At 52.7% G+C, this 14,155-nt stretch overlaps 1 protein-coding gene across 50 annotated transcripts in view; it reads right to left on the bottom strand.

Moving 5' to 3' along the window:
* The window catches only part of syne2b (spectrin repeat containing, nuclear envelope 2b), a 95,892-nt gene that overhangs the window by 16,182 nt on the left and 65,555 nt on the right, over positions 1–14,155 (bottom strand). For 48 of the 50 annotated variants that reach the window (XM_048975638.1, XM_048975643.1, XM_048975653.1 and 45 more), the window contains 24 exons: positions 13,932–14,033; positions 13,136–13,255; positions 12,856–13,056; positions 12,319–12,492; positions 11,920–12,051; positions 10,751–10,947; positions 10,236–10,368; positions 9,898–10,080; positions 8,879–9,022; positions 8,504–8,680; positions 7,478–7,633; positions 7,229–7,384; positions 6,931–7,101; positions 6,526–6,659; positions 5,777–5,984; positions 5,188–5,370; positions 4,909–5,028; positions 4,680–4,834; positions 4,335–4,482; positions 4,109–4,203; positions 3,327–3,558; positions 2,738–2,932; positions 1,178–1,303; positions 274–429 (listed from right to left, as the gene is read on the bottom strand). In XM_048975638.1, coding sequence (XP_048831595.1) covers positions 274–429; positions 1,178–1,303; positions 2,738–2,932; positions 3,327–3,558; positions 4,109–4,203; positions 4,335–4,482; positions 4,680–4,834; positions 4,909–5,028; positions 5,188–5,370; positions 5,777–5,984; positions 6,526–6,659; positions 6,931–7,101; positions 7,229–7,384; positions 7,478–7,633; positions 8,504–8,680; positions 8,879–9,022; positions 9,898–10,080; positions 10,236–10,368; positions 10,751–10,947; positions 11,920–12,051; positions 12,319–12,492; positions 12,856–13,056; positions 13,136–13,255; positions 13,932–14,033 — 3,798 coding nt within the window. The remainder of the gene's footprint in view (positions 1–273; positions 430–1,177; positions 1,304–2,737; positions 2,933–3,326; positions 3,559–4,108; positions 4,204–4,334; positions 4,483–4,679; positions 4,835–4,908; positions 5,029–5,187; positions 5,371–5,776; positions 5,985–6,525; positions 6,660–6,930; positions 7,102–7,228; positions 7,385–7,477; positions 7,634–8,503; positions 8,681–8,878; positions 9,023–9,897; positions 10,081–10,235; positions 10,369–10,750; positions 10,948–11,919; positions 12,052–12,318; positions 12,493–12,855; positions 13,057–13,135; positions 13,256–13,931; positions 14,034–14,155) is intronic. The other 2 variants (XM_048975641.1, XM_048975646.1) reach the window with 2 other exon arrangements.

Raw genomic sequence — 14,155 nt, 5'->3', positions numbered from 1 at the left:
GCCCCCCCCGATTAGTCCTGAGCTCCGCAGCCCCTGTAGTAGCATTTCTCTCTCCATTATTTATTGCAGGAGTTGGCTTACTTGTCCCGGGTAACTCACATTTGCACGCATTCCTAGCAGTTCAGCAGCTACATTCCTGGCAGGAACACAGACTATTATGAAGACGCACACACACGCTCCATGCTAACCCAACCTGGCAGCCTCCAGCAAATCCACAAACCCCCCCCCCCCCCACCCAGTGGTGCAGCAACTCCCCCAGGGCAAAGCTCCTACCTTCAGGCAGAGGTCCTCCCACTGCTGGTGCAGGCCCTCCACCTGCTCCCCCAGTATAGCCTCATCCTCAGCCATGATGTACTGGGACAGGTCCGTCTTCATGGTGGCCAGCTCCGTCAGCCTGCGAGCCCAGTCCTCCAGCGAGCCCTCGACCTCCTGCATCACACAGCACAACCAGTCAGCCGCTTTGCCAGTTCTCTCTCCCCCAGCGTCCAGCCGGCAGGATTAAGGCCTGCGGGACGGAGTGGGGGAGGGGAGGGGCGGGCTGAAGTGGATGGGGCGAAGGAGGGGGGAGAGGGGGGAGAGTTAAACCCATAATGACTCAAAGGAGGGAGAGTGAGCTTGAACCTACTTTCTGCACTAACGGTTGCTTTAGTGTCCTGGCGCTGGAGGGCTGCTTTGTTTGGGTTGGACGCAACGTTTGGCCAGCGACAGCTGCCCCTTTCCCAGACTCATACAGTACTGGTTCCACAAATTCCTAACACTACAGTCGCTGACTGAGACACTGCCAAAGATGGATCAGATCATGTCAAAAAAAAAAACCTGTCAGGATCCACAGCCTTGAGTGCAGGAACCAGAAACCCACACCTGGCCAGTGGGGCAGCAGGCGGCTGTGCAGCGGGACCAGCCCCCCCCCCCCCCCCCCCCACCCCACCCATAAGGACACCATCTCATTCTAAACTCTGACAGTTTAGTGTCATTGCGTAACGGGCTGCAATTTTGAGGGCCTCAATTACCAGCATTACCTGAAATACGCCGCCAGGTTCTGACTGCGATTACCCCAGGGCTGGTATTGTGTGCTGAGGTACAGCCTGTGAGCAGAGCTGAAGGCTCTCCAGCTGCACACCGCCGGGTGGGGGGGAGGGGGGGGGCAGCGCGCGTGTGTGGGCCAGGCGAGGGTCACCTTGGTGAGCTGCTCCTCCACTTGCAGCTCCTCCCATGCCCCTGGCAGCGGCTCCGCGGCTTTGGCCTTTGCTTGCAGCAGCTCCCGCTCGCTGTCAGCTAGTCCGGCCCCGAACCGCTCCCAGGTCTGTGGGAAGGAGCCGGAATGAGCCGTTTCTCACCAGCTTCTCACTCATTCTTTCTTATTCTGCCGTTAACTTCCTGTCTCCCAGATGGACTTGGGCCCATGCCCTCCTGTCTCTACGGTGTCAGAAAACCTAATCAGAGGAACGCCGCAGCGGGAACTTATTAACCGTCCTGTGAGGAAACCTTGTTCTATAGCATCCCACTTTATCCAGCTACCACTGCTGCCAGGGTTAAAGAGGCATTACACTACTCCATCTCCATCACAGCGCCCCCTACCTGCGAGAAGCAGTTTTCATGAAGGCCTGCTTTCCGTCAGAAAGGAGGACAACACCTATAATGCACTGCTTTCCCGAATGCCAGCCATGCCACCCACGGTTCCTGGTGGCTCGTGCTTCTTCATCACAGTGTCGGAATGGGGCAAAGCTTTCAGCCCCTGCCCCAGAGCCCAAACAGCACGTACATCCATGCTCATCCCAAAGCACCCTGGGAATTCACTGTGATAACTCCCCCACCAATGCTATTGTGAGAGTCCTCTGCGTTAGATGATCACCCAGCTGTCCTGATCTCAGCTTTCTCTTGGATTTCCTGTGTGGCTGACATCACAGGTTCGCACTGCACTGGCTTCAGGCTTGCCGGTTCAGTGAAGCTTTATGATCCAGCAGCATTGAGTGACCAGGAAGCTGTGGGAGGTGCCTGTCTTTGCTGGGGGAGGGGCAAGACTGTGATATGGGATAAGCAACCAATGGTTAATCATCTTACTGTATTTACATCAGGTCACACTGTAGAAACAGGCAAGGTCATTGAACATGACACTGTGCCTTTATTCATTTATTATAATTTGTTCCACACAGCCATTTTCCCAGAATGCCCCTTTCCCATTCTGTGATTGCCCCCCACTGCCTCATTCTTGCTAATGTCAAAATCTACTCTGGTCCTTGGTATGATTAGGGAAGCTTTGTGATCTGTTCCCGTGACAACAGTTGCCTGGTGGATGTGGGACAGGGAGAGAAGTAGACTCTGCAGTGTAAGGCTGAAGCCGCACGCCATCTCACTGTCGCTCGTGGGCCCCTTGGGTGACAGAGGCCACCTCAGCAGTCAGATGAAACACGATACTCTCATACTCCTGTGGCAGGCTGTGTTTAGCCGCCTCCTTCCCACTAAAGCATCTCTGTGATAAATATGTGCTGCCGCTCTTTCTGGACGCTCCAGAAATATGTTGTTACCAAACACAAGCCTACCCTGGATGCTAATGCTGTGCTAACAGAAAAGTTAAACCCCGCACTGCAATTTTGCTGCTGCATTAACTCCCACAGGACCACCGTCTCCTGCTCTCACACGCAGCCGACATAAAACCCACTGACCGTAGGAGTGCATTATGGGATATCCATATGGACTTCTGGATACGCTGCCTGGTGACGGGAACATGGAGACGTACCTGCAGTATGGTGTCAGAGAGAGTCCTCCGTTTTCCCAGCATACAGCTGGTGCTCTCCCAGTCCTCCTGCAGGGAGCCCAGCTCCGTCCGCAGCTGTGCCTGCGTCTCTGCGTCTCCCATGGAGAAGAGCTGCTGACCGAGCTCCAGCGTCTGCGCGTAGGTGCTCTGCTGCCGCTGGAGCAGCATCTCTGCATGCTGCAGGACACAGCAAAGGCACGGCGGTGCTCAGCCAAGCACAGTGCCCCCCAGTGGGGAACTCCAGAGGCGCATGGCACTCTCACCATTCATATTGTTTTCTTTTTTCACACTGTTACTAATACAAATATAGATACAAACAGAATTATATTAAATTTGTACCCTTTCATATAATTGGATATTTTACAGAAAAGCATGTGCTGCCTACAGGCCTCAGATCCCTCCAGGATCCTGACCAGGATAAACAGTCAGAAGACGGATGGATGGATGAATGAATGGATGGATGGATGAATGGATGGATGGATGGAACAAGGTCATTAAAACAGTTCTTTGTTATAAAGCTTTTGGCCCAGTGCAGTGCCAGCCTCCCCCCCCCCCCCCCCCAGTGACGTACCTTAAGGTCCTCCTGAGAGTTCTGCAGTTGCTCGGGGCTGCAGTGGACGGGGCCAGCGGGGGGCAGGAGGGCCTGCGTGTCAGCCAGCAGCCCCCGCAGTTTGGCCTGACTGCGGGTATACAGTCGCCAGTGGCTCACCAGCGCCCCCACCAGGCTGCCGCGCTGCTGGGCACGCTGGACTGCGCCCTGCCAGTGCTGACGCAGCTGGGACAGCTTCAGGAGGAAGTCGCTTCTGCAGGGAGCAAAGGGCGGGGGCCATCCGTCAACGAGGTGTATTGGGACCCCCCACCCTGCTACCTCCTGCCGTATTTCACGGATGACACTGCATAGATGACACAGCAATGCTTCCCAGACTAAACCGCAAGCGTTTTTAGTTACTCAAACCCCCAACCATGCAGCCAGCGGCAGAGCGCTGTTCCCTGTATCTGTCACATGCGCAGCTCAGCTCCCCGACGGTCCCATGCGGCTGGACGTGCCGAAGTCCATGTTTGGTCAGCCGTGGGGTGTCCCGCCCCTGACCTGGGAACAGACTCACCACTGCCAAGTCCTTTCAGCCTTGGCTGTTGGCTGAGCCCTGGACAGATTTAAGGCCTGAACACCGGCCCAACTGGTGTTCTAGCCAGACGTCCTAGTATGCGGTACAAGGTCACCACAGCTGGGCGAAGCTCTGTTTAAGGACGCTGTAGAGCGACTTGGCGCGCAGCCAGTGGCCTGGGAGGGCAATACTCGCAGCAGATCAGCCGCCGGGTTTCTGGACTAGCCGGAAGAGTGGGTGAACTCACCTGTCCTCGACCTCTCCCCTCTCCAGCACGCACAGCGCCTCGTTCACAACAGAGTGCAGGATCTGGTGCCCTAAGGAGACCTCCACCTGGAACCTCTGTCAGGAGGTCACAGACACACACGTAATTTAACTCGAAGTCAAATACCTATCCACTGTGCCACCTGCTGTTCAACATTAGTACTGCAGCCATGAAAAGCAGCATCATGCATGATGGGAAAGGGGATCACCTGATGCACGCGCAGTTGAGCCCGCAGCTCAGAGTAGGAGCCGGCGATTGGCACAGCCAGGCAGTCCTCCATGCTCTGCAGGAAGGCCATCCAGCTTGCACACTTCTCCTGAAAGTTTTGCCAGCGGAGCAGCTCGTCCTGGAGCTGGCTGTTGCACAGACACAAGAGCACCAAGTGGCCCCTTTTGTCCGACATTAATCACTACCTCCTCTTTCACCATAGATTTCTGAGCCGGCTGCCAAGCAAGACAGGCGCAGAGCATATGGAGGTCCAAAGCAAATCTGGGCCACTGCAACACCACTTCACTCTTAAACACATTGTTTTTGGGTTCACACCGGTCCTCACCTGCACCTCTCGACGACACGTGAGGAGGCCTCTGCCCACTTCCTGTTCAGAACCCGAAGCCTGCGGACGTCCGAGTCACTCGGTGCCACCCTGTGGCTCAGCTCGTTCAGGGCATCCAGGTCCGGGGTGAGGGAAATCAGGTCCAACCACTCAGCCTGTGCAGATGGAGTCCATCACTTGCTACCATTCACCGTTGGCCTCACAACGGGCGACGGGGACAAAGCCTCACCTGGGACACGCCCGAGGAGTCTGGGTCTACGGCTCCGGCCAGGCGGCTCTCACAGACCTGCAGGGGGCGCTCCCGCATCTCGAGGCTATGGCCAAACTCCTGTAGCAGGTCCAACTCCTCCTACACACGAAAACACTCAGTAAAATGCATTTTTACCCATTTTTATCTTTGTTGTAAAAATCTCCTGTGGTTCAGGACTTTTACAGATCTGGACAGAAAGCTGGCCCAGACAGAGGAAGAGTGAGCTCTGTAGGAGATGGCCGCTGTCCCTGATCGTACCTGAAGATACTCCCTTCTCCTGGATAGGGCCTCTGCCAGCTGTAGGACCCCGCGGGACAGCGTGCGGTTCTGCGAATGGACAAAGGCAGCTGCCTGGGGCCCCATCAGCTCTGTGGGCTTCTTTGCAGCCTCCAGGACCTCATCCAGGCTGCTCCGCAGGGCTTCTAAGCTCTCCTGGAGACCCTGGGGGTGAAACCAGCGTAGACGGCAAGCTGCTGGAAATGGCCTGTGAGGTGTCACGCGTCAGCCTGACTATATCAGGAAATATTGCCCGCGTACCATCAGATACACTGTAGATTAATCATGAGTAAACAAACCGGTCTTGAATGGAACTTTTTATGATTCAAGGGTAGGTCCTGAGTGCTTAGCTGTCAGATAAGGTGCCAGATAAATAAACCACAGGAAAGGGAACTGCGCGGCAGGCTGGGGAAGGAGACATATCAATGGGGAGGCGGAGTCAGGCGTCTGACTGTGGTATTTTTATCCTCTTTGCAAAATCCCCCTTAACTAAGATGCTGAACAGAATGTTCTCATCTTCACTCAGCATTGTTTCAGGAGGAAAGAGCGCCCCCCTGAGGACAGTACTCACAATAACTGCCTCCAGCTGGGCCTGAAGCGGCACAGCAACGTCGCCATCGTGGGCGGCCGGCCCCCCCAGCACCACGCGGCTTTGGTCCCGGAGGGCCTGTAGACGGTGAGTGCAGGCGGTGGAGAGACGGGCAGAGTGCTGCCAGAACAGGAGCAGCTCTGCCACCTCCTGACGCTCCTCCTCCAGCTCCCGGGCCACCTCCACCCACCTGGCAGGGATACAAATACACAAAATCATATTCATCACCTCCACCCCAGACACAGACACACAGACACAAACACACGTGAGTTTGCAAGGGTAGGCAGCCCTGATCCTGCAGTGCCGGTATCCAACAGATTTTCTATCCAGCCTGATGAGTTACGGTCTGCCTGAGCTCAAGTGTGGTTCATCAGAGACCAAGTAGAGTAGAAAACCCGCTGGATTCCGGCACTCTAAGATTAGGGTTGCCTCCCACTGATTTAGGGCATTCCCGGTTTCCAGGTTTTCCAAAAAGGTATTTCTTAAAGGCGTTTCAAGCAGTCGATATCCTGATGCAGACAGCAGCAGTCTGGATGCTGGCACTGCCCCCTGCAGAGCAGCGAGCTGCAGACTTCCTGCGGGCTGTTTCCTCCCGGATAAGACACCAGGGTGGCTTTCCCCGGAGGATGCGGGGCCTTCATCACAGTGTCGTAAAACTTCCTCAGCTCATTCCCCGACGCTTTACGTCGCCTCATCATGGCCGTGTACAGCTGATAGCAATAGCGTCTCACCCTTTCCTCGCTCCCTCCAGCCGCTGGGATAAGAGGAGTGTGGAGGGTGGGGCTGCCACCTCTTTGAGGGCAGAGAGGGTCCCAGTCAGGGTGTCCCAGGTCTCCCCGCCTCTCTCCATCTCCTCCTGGAGGGCCTGCAAACAGGAGTCGTCACATGGGAAGATGTCAGAGTTTTACTGATAAGCTGGGGTTTCGATACCAAGCGACCCACACAGCTGATCCCCCATTCAATGGTTTCACCCGGCAGGGGATATTCTAAGGACCACTGCAGGCCCCGCTGGGATTCCAGGCCGCAAGGTTTAGATCACCTTCAGTGGGATGTACTCTGTGGTTTCACCTCTGAAAAAACCCTTCAGCGATTTCATAAATGAGTGGTTAAAGGGGTAAAGGAGGGGTGGAGCACACCTGTAGCTGCCGGGCATGGCACTGGACGCTGTGGAGGGACAGCTTGAGAGTGCAGCTCCTGTGCAGGCAGTGGCGAATCCTGGCTGTGCTGATGGAGGCCGCCTCCAGCCGCTCTTCGAAGCTGGTCCACAGTTCCAGCAGCCGCTCTAGGCCCTGCCTTAGTGGGCCGATCTGGGGTGGGTGGGGGGGGGAGAGGGAGGTTGGGGGGAGAAATGAGGGTCAGAGATACCAGGGACACCAGTCATCTAGGGTAAAAGCCGAGAGAAGGACACCTGAATCCCGGTGAGACGATGGCTACCTGGTGCCTCAGCTCTGTGAGCTCCTCTCCAACAGCATCCACTTGTGAAACAAAGTATCCATCAGCCAGTGGTGGGCCCACGTCATCCCGGGGAAGGAGGCAATCTCTCAGCTCCTGTAGCTCAGCCGACTTCAGCGGCAGCTTCTCCTGGACCTCCTGGTGCAATAACACACGGCATTTACACGCCACGTACCAGGGACAGATACCAAGGGAATGAGGCGACGTGAGCCGGCTTGAATCTCCACCCACCTCACACTCCTTCAGGGCTCTCAGTGCCGTCGAGAGGCTGTCCGGTTTCTCCAGCAACGGCATGCTCTCCCTGCGAGCCCTGACCCAGTTACGCAGGAGCTGCAGCCTGCGCTCCCTCTTTGCGCAGGTCTGCTGCACGTTCTCTGCATGCTGGATCTGCAGCAAAACGGTGGTAGAAACGGTCATCAAGCTGCACGCGGCAAAGCAACAAGCTTATTAGCATCGACATCAAGACTCAAGAGGGCTCCAGCTTCTTATTACTTCCCCGTACTGAGAACTGTATATTAAAATACAGTCTTCCTGTTCTCTTCTCACAGATCTCATTTTTTATATCAAATGACATAAAAATATCAGCTTGGACCAACAGTATCCATTTGCCTTTGCTCTGTTGAAGGCATTTTAACTTATAACATCACCACCTTGTATGGTGTAACTGTACCGCGATGCCGTGCAGTGGGTCGTCAGGAATGCAGTGTAGGTTACTGTCACTCTGCTACTTTCCTATCTACTATCTGTAACGCTTGTTGTCTTCAGGGAGCCATGACCATCCACAGGGATGCATCACATGCGTGACACCATTTCTTGGAACTGTCACCATCCGAAGGAATTTACAGGGCAGTCAAAGCCCATACAACCAGACTTGAGAACAGTTTTGACCATCAACTGAAGGACTCACACTAAGGACTATCACCTCTCCCCCCCACCCCCACCATACAACTGAATTATAAGCTACCTATCCATCGTTCGTTGCATATTTATTCACAGATTTGCACATATTTACTGACTATCCTGCCCTGCGTTTGTTTGCACTATTTGGATAGCTGCTAACCTTATCTTGTGCTGGCACTTTATCACAATGAAAAATTTAATTTTGAATATTGAATCTTGATCGGGTGACAGCAAAATACTCATGGAATGTTGGATAAAACTATCTCTAAACATGTAATGTGAACAAAGTGCTATATGAGGTGGGCTGTCATTAAACCATGACAAGTAACATTTTACATTACTCAGTCATGATCTGACCTTGCTCTCCAGCGCCCCCTGCAGGAGAAGCCAGCGGTGGTTGATGGCCCCGAGCTGCTCGGCAAAGTGAGTGACTTGGTAGCGTGTGGCCTGTTGGTCAGGGCTGCTGGTCTGCAGCAAGGACTGGTTGACAAAATCTATGGAGAGCTGGTGACCGGCTATCTCTATCTTAATCTCCTGCAGGAAGGAGGGGAAGAAAGGACAGTCTGTTTGGCAAAATATCTGTAACCTGGGGGAAATCAAGCACAGGGCCAGGCAGTGAGAGTCACAGTGGTCACATGAGTGTGAGCTGTACTCAGTGGTCAGTGCTGACGGAGGTCTGATGTCGGCCCATCAGAATGAGGAAGCCCAGGCTCCAGGCCCCCAAACAGGTACCTTGTAGTGCTTGAGAACCTGTGACAGGCTCGCCGAGGAGGCAGGCCCCCGGTCCAGCTTCTCCCCCAGCTTGGCCTCCATCTCATGGATACAGGCTTCCAGCTCCAGCACGACTTCCTGGGATGGAAGCTGCTCCATCAACAGCTGAGAGCAGCGGGAAGAGCATGGTTTCAGAGAGGGAACGCGAAGCACGAAGAGGAAAACACATTAGAGTTACGCATCGCTTAATGTCCTTCCGCGCGACGTTCCACCACATGGACGAACGAGGTCCCAGACGGTCAGCATAGAGCAGAAAAATCTGCTAACAGCCACAGCAGATATAAGCAGCTGTAGTGCTGGCATACATTAAGCGACTGCCCTACAATACAGTAAATAACTAACTTATAATACCCACAATATCTGATAGAGATAATAAACGTTTATGTTACATATGTATGTATTTACTGTAATGTGTATCATTATCTTAATGTGTACTTTCTCTTACATAAAGTTTCTTGGTTATTTAGGCAGCACCAGTACAGTATAGGTGCCATATACCATACTGGTTTGTATACAGTTTATATGATAGCTGCATAGCGTCCTGCTGGACAGAACGTAATCTGACACATACCTCTATCATTATGTATGTATTATTATTATTACTATTATTATTGTGAGTGAAACTGAGGCCCCCCTCGAGGTCAGGGCTGAAATAGCCCAGCATGCAGGCCCTTTGCCAGGTGGGGGCGCTCTGCTACCTACTGCACCCCGTCTGAATGAAAACAACAGGCGTCCAAAGCATCCCGTGGTTTCCTTGGGCAGATGGCCCAGGACAAGCACTACTTTTGATTACAGCAAGAGTCACCGGTGATGAGTTACTGCTCTGGCTTATAACGAGCCCTTAGACTCCCTTCAGAGCTTTCCTGCCATATTTCAACACGGATGTATTTCTGAGGCATGGAAGATAAACGTCAAAGGTCAAACGGTGGCTTGAATCCAGGGCACGGAGGAGCAGACGCTGCATGCAGACGCCTGTGTACCTGATGCAGCTTCTCCTGGACGGCGTGTAGGTCAGACAGCAGCTCAGTCCACGACTGCTCCATCTGCGTCAACTGCGCACGCAGGACTGTGACATCAGTATACTTCAGCTGCAGCAGCTGCGAGCCGGCATTCAGCACGGATGCCTTCAGGATGGACCTGGACTCTGCCGCCTTGGACAGTTCCTACACAAAAACACAAAGAAAAAGATACACATACACTTTTGTGCAAAGAACCACCTATAGCAATCTCTTACAAAAGGGACTAAAATCGTGAAACAGTCAAGAGACTAGAAAACAGGCTGGTGGGCAAGTGGTGGAATTAACTGAGTTAAACTTACCATCACCTGGCCCAGACGAGTCTGAACAATTTCTGGGTCCTGCGACTCCAAGCCCAGGTCCTTCCTCCATGTGTGTAGACGGCCTGTGGCTCCGCCCACCCACTCTCGTAAGGCCTCTGAATCACGGCGGAACCTGTGGGAATACGTCACTGCTATCACTACCCGGTCACCTGGGGCACAATTCAGGACACGCAGATCCCAGTGCCTGAAAACGGGAAACATGAGTCATCTGTTTACAAATGAGGTCCTGCGAGTATCTGCTCTACATAGACCTGCCGACGGCTAATTATGGGTGGAAAATGTGGGAAAAGAAACTTAAAAAAAACCCCAACAGAATAGGCTGTTCCTCCACAATTTACAGAAGTGGGAACAAACCATGTGCACCTGGGTAGGTGAAAGCGGGAGGTGTGTCAGTCTGACAGCTGAGTGTTGCAGTCATGTCTGTGTGGATATGAATGTGACAGTTGTATCTCTGTTTGTTTATATACATTTGTGCGTCTGTGTGCGGACCACACCTGCTCCAGAGGCTCCGAAGTGCATCAGCATGCTGCCTCTCTCGTTCTAGTCTTCCCAGTGCATCCCTCCAGTGAGCCTCCAGTTCACAGCTGGCTGTGCCCACTGCTCCACAGCAACCCCTAGCTGTCATTTGCCTCCCCAATTCCAGCACCTGGCAGAGCTGGGGAGTATTCATTTCCAGGACTCTTTTCATTTGCTGCCACAAAAAAGAGGCTCCAATTAGCTCCGCCTTCTCACCCCCCATCCCCATCCTTGAAATCACTCCCGTAGCAGCGTGGTGAGAGACTCCCTATCCACGCTGGCTTTGAATAGGGAGAACGTGAGAGTTCGCCCCAGGAGCTGCTTCAGGCTTGCTATTTGCAGGAGAAGTAATTGGGAAGCGGGAAGAACATGGGCAGAAAAGAGGGCCGCCGGAAGACTCTGAAAACACACATTAAAAGGGAGAACATGCAGTGCTCACCTAATCCCCATCATTTTGCCAAGTAATTTCGTGTGGAATAGAGTGGATCCAGGCTTAGCGATCAATTCCGAAAACCGACTGGCCTGCCAGAACCTGCTTTTCAACATCTCTCGCCCACAGTGGGCCGGCCACATTTCGCCTCCAATGTGAGCAGACTAACACAAAGACTGGAAAATACATCCTGCGACTGTTCTGTGGAAGCAGGGGTGTCCGGCCCTGCTATATAGGTACATTATGTACATTATATGCAATCTACTGCCTACTGGCTGGACTGATGCCTGCATTCCGTTAGCTATATTCATTTATTCTTAGCTTTGAGCGTCGCTTTGGGTCAATCACAGCTTATAGGGAATAGAAAAATCTGCAAACAAGCTAATTCAATGAAATGGTGATGGTAGATGGTAGAAATGATGGTAGAAATTAGCCTGTAAACCAGAATTTGGGCAGGACTGTCATCCGCTAACTGGTTTAACTCTCCATCCGCATGATTATTTTGTTGGTTTCCACTGGGATTTCCTCATTATTACTGGGAACCACAAGGGCAGTACATGAAAGAAAGACTGCAGGGATGGGTATGAAAGTACCTGGTCAACTTAGGGTATTTGTATACAAGAAGAAGTTGTATTTGACTACTAAAGTGCACAAAGACTGTTGCCATTAACTGATAAGCCCTCTTGTGGCAGCATGTGGTACGGCGCCACGTGGTACCTCGTGAATGCCAAGCCTCTGACGCAGCTGTTCTTCTGAGTCTTCTGCCAACGACTCAGCGGACACATTTGCCTCCACGTCATGGAGCAGCCGGCGCAGATGATCACAGCCCTGCTCCCACTGCAACCAGGACTGCAGCCGACCAGATAGACAGGTGAACACCACAGATGTGGCTACAGAGGTGTACAGTGCAACTGCTCCATCACGCGCATAAGCAGTGGGCTAGCAGCAGGCTAACTTTTAGAAACAGTTGTGATACAGTGATGTCAAGGAGATCATTCCAGAACATCCATTCATTTTCCAATGCTAAGCTAATGCAGGGTCACAGCCCTATTGTTACACTATCTGGGTAAATCAGCCTCTTCTGAAAGACACCTTTGAAGATCACTAAACCTGTACCTGCAGCAGGACCTCCAGGATGGACCCGTGCTCCACAGCCTGGTCCTGCACACTGCACATGTCCCTCTCCAGCTCCACCCTCTGGCTCTCCAGCTCCGCTCTCACACCATCCGGTAGCTTTGCAGTGAGGTGCTCCAGCAGCACCAGCTGGGAGCCAATAGCCTGAAAGAGTCTCTGTGGGCCACAGTAAGAAGGGGGAGATGTTTGAATCACATGACAACAGGCTGTATATATCATTATATTATATTGTGAAAATATGTGTACTATTAACATAAATGGGAGTAATTCAGTGAGCTAATGAGAAGTATACTGCCCCACAAAGGCAAAACACAGTAACTGCATATCTTATTAAGCCTGAGTCATGGCCAACATTGAGTCTCTTAGGCTCAGTTTTATCTTGTGATGAAACATAGTTGTCAGTTCAACTATGCTGTTTTCTGAATGAAGTACATTCGTCATTTACATACGTGCTACACGTGCGATGTATTGTGTTTTGCCTTCGTTGGTACGGTATAAACAGTCAGGCGTGGTGTTCACCTTGTGTCGGACCAGCCGGCTGCGCAGCTCCGCCTGGCTGCGCAGCTCAGACAGCGAGTTACAGGACAGATGCTCGCGGGCCATCTCCACCAGCCTGGACAGACTCTGGATCAGCCTGTGGTACTGATTTTGCAGAGACCACTCGCTCCTCAGCTGCTGCTGCTGGTCACGTAGGAAAGCCCAGGCTCCCTCCAGCATATCCTGCACACCCAGACACACCAGTCAATATGGACACACACGCACGCATACGCGCACACTCTGCATCATGCCGTAACCGTACCTCCAGCCTGCAGACCTCCTCCAGGAGAATAGCCGGCTGACACTGACCATCCAGCCTCTCCCTCACCACAGACACTCGATGCTCCTGCGACTGCAGCTCGGACAGCAACTGTGCAGCTGTCTGCAGATGCATTCAGGTCGATCACATGAGATGAGGTCAAAGGTCACCATCAAGACAGCATGAAACATTGAAGCCAATTCGACATCACAGCTGTGGCTCAGGTAGGTTTATCATTTAATATCCGGTGTTACTGGTTTGTTATCCGGCTTGTACTCATTACGTATCTTGTGTGTATTGGTTTAGTACTCCGCGTACACATCTCAGTAAAATACTCAACTGAAGTAACCATTAACACAGAAGCCCAGTGAAAAGGGAGCTTTTATATATATGAGGTTTTCAGTCCACTAAAAGGGAGAATCTGGCATCAAGAGCTCACTTTAATTTCTGTGGCCATCAGCAATTCCTGTCTAAGAGTGGCTTCAATCAGGTAGTCTTCCCAGGCCTGCAGCCAGGGAAAAACTCATTTCACGGAGAATTTCGATTAGACTGAAGTACGTATGTGTCCGGTGCCAGTCGAACCCTAGTGAATGTAATTTTAGTTCATTACAGGCACATAGGGTGGGGGGGGGGGGCGTCATTTGCTTCCTCCATTCCTCTCTCAGTTTTTAGCAGCTGGTGTGACTCGCAGTGCTGCCACTGAATTTGGCCCAGCACCATGCTGATCTCTGCTCTGTCCTGCCAATGACCGAGAAGGCAGCCCCGTCCGATCGGGCCCAGAGGCTGAGAGACAGCATACCTCTAGCTGTTCGGTAAGGCTGCGGCCAGCGGCTCCGCTAATCGCTCTGTGCAAATGGGACATTTCAGCGAGCAGGGAAGCATGCAGTGCCTTTATGTCTTTCTGTGGGGTTAGAGAAGCACACGTTACCGATTTAGTGAGACTCTCACAGGCCAGTGCAGCAAGCGGCCACGAGTGGCTCGTGTGATACATCGCTGGATCAGTAAGTGTTTGCTGTCAATATT

Source organism: Brienomyrus brachyistius, chromosome 14 (genome assembly GCF_023856365.1).
Source record: "Brienomyrus brachyistius isolate T26 chromosome 14, BBRACH_0.4, whole genome shotgun sequence".
In the NCBI taxonomy this organism is placed as follows: Eukaryota; Metazoa; Chordata; class Actinopteri; order Osteoglossiformes; family Mormyridae; genus Brienomyrus; species Brienomyrus brachyistius.
This window is presented reverse-complemented; position numbering and strand designations above follow the sequence as displayed.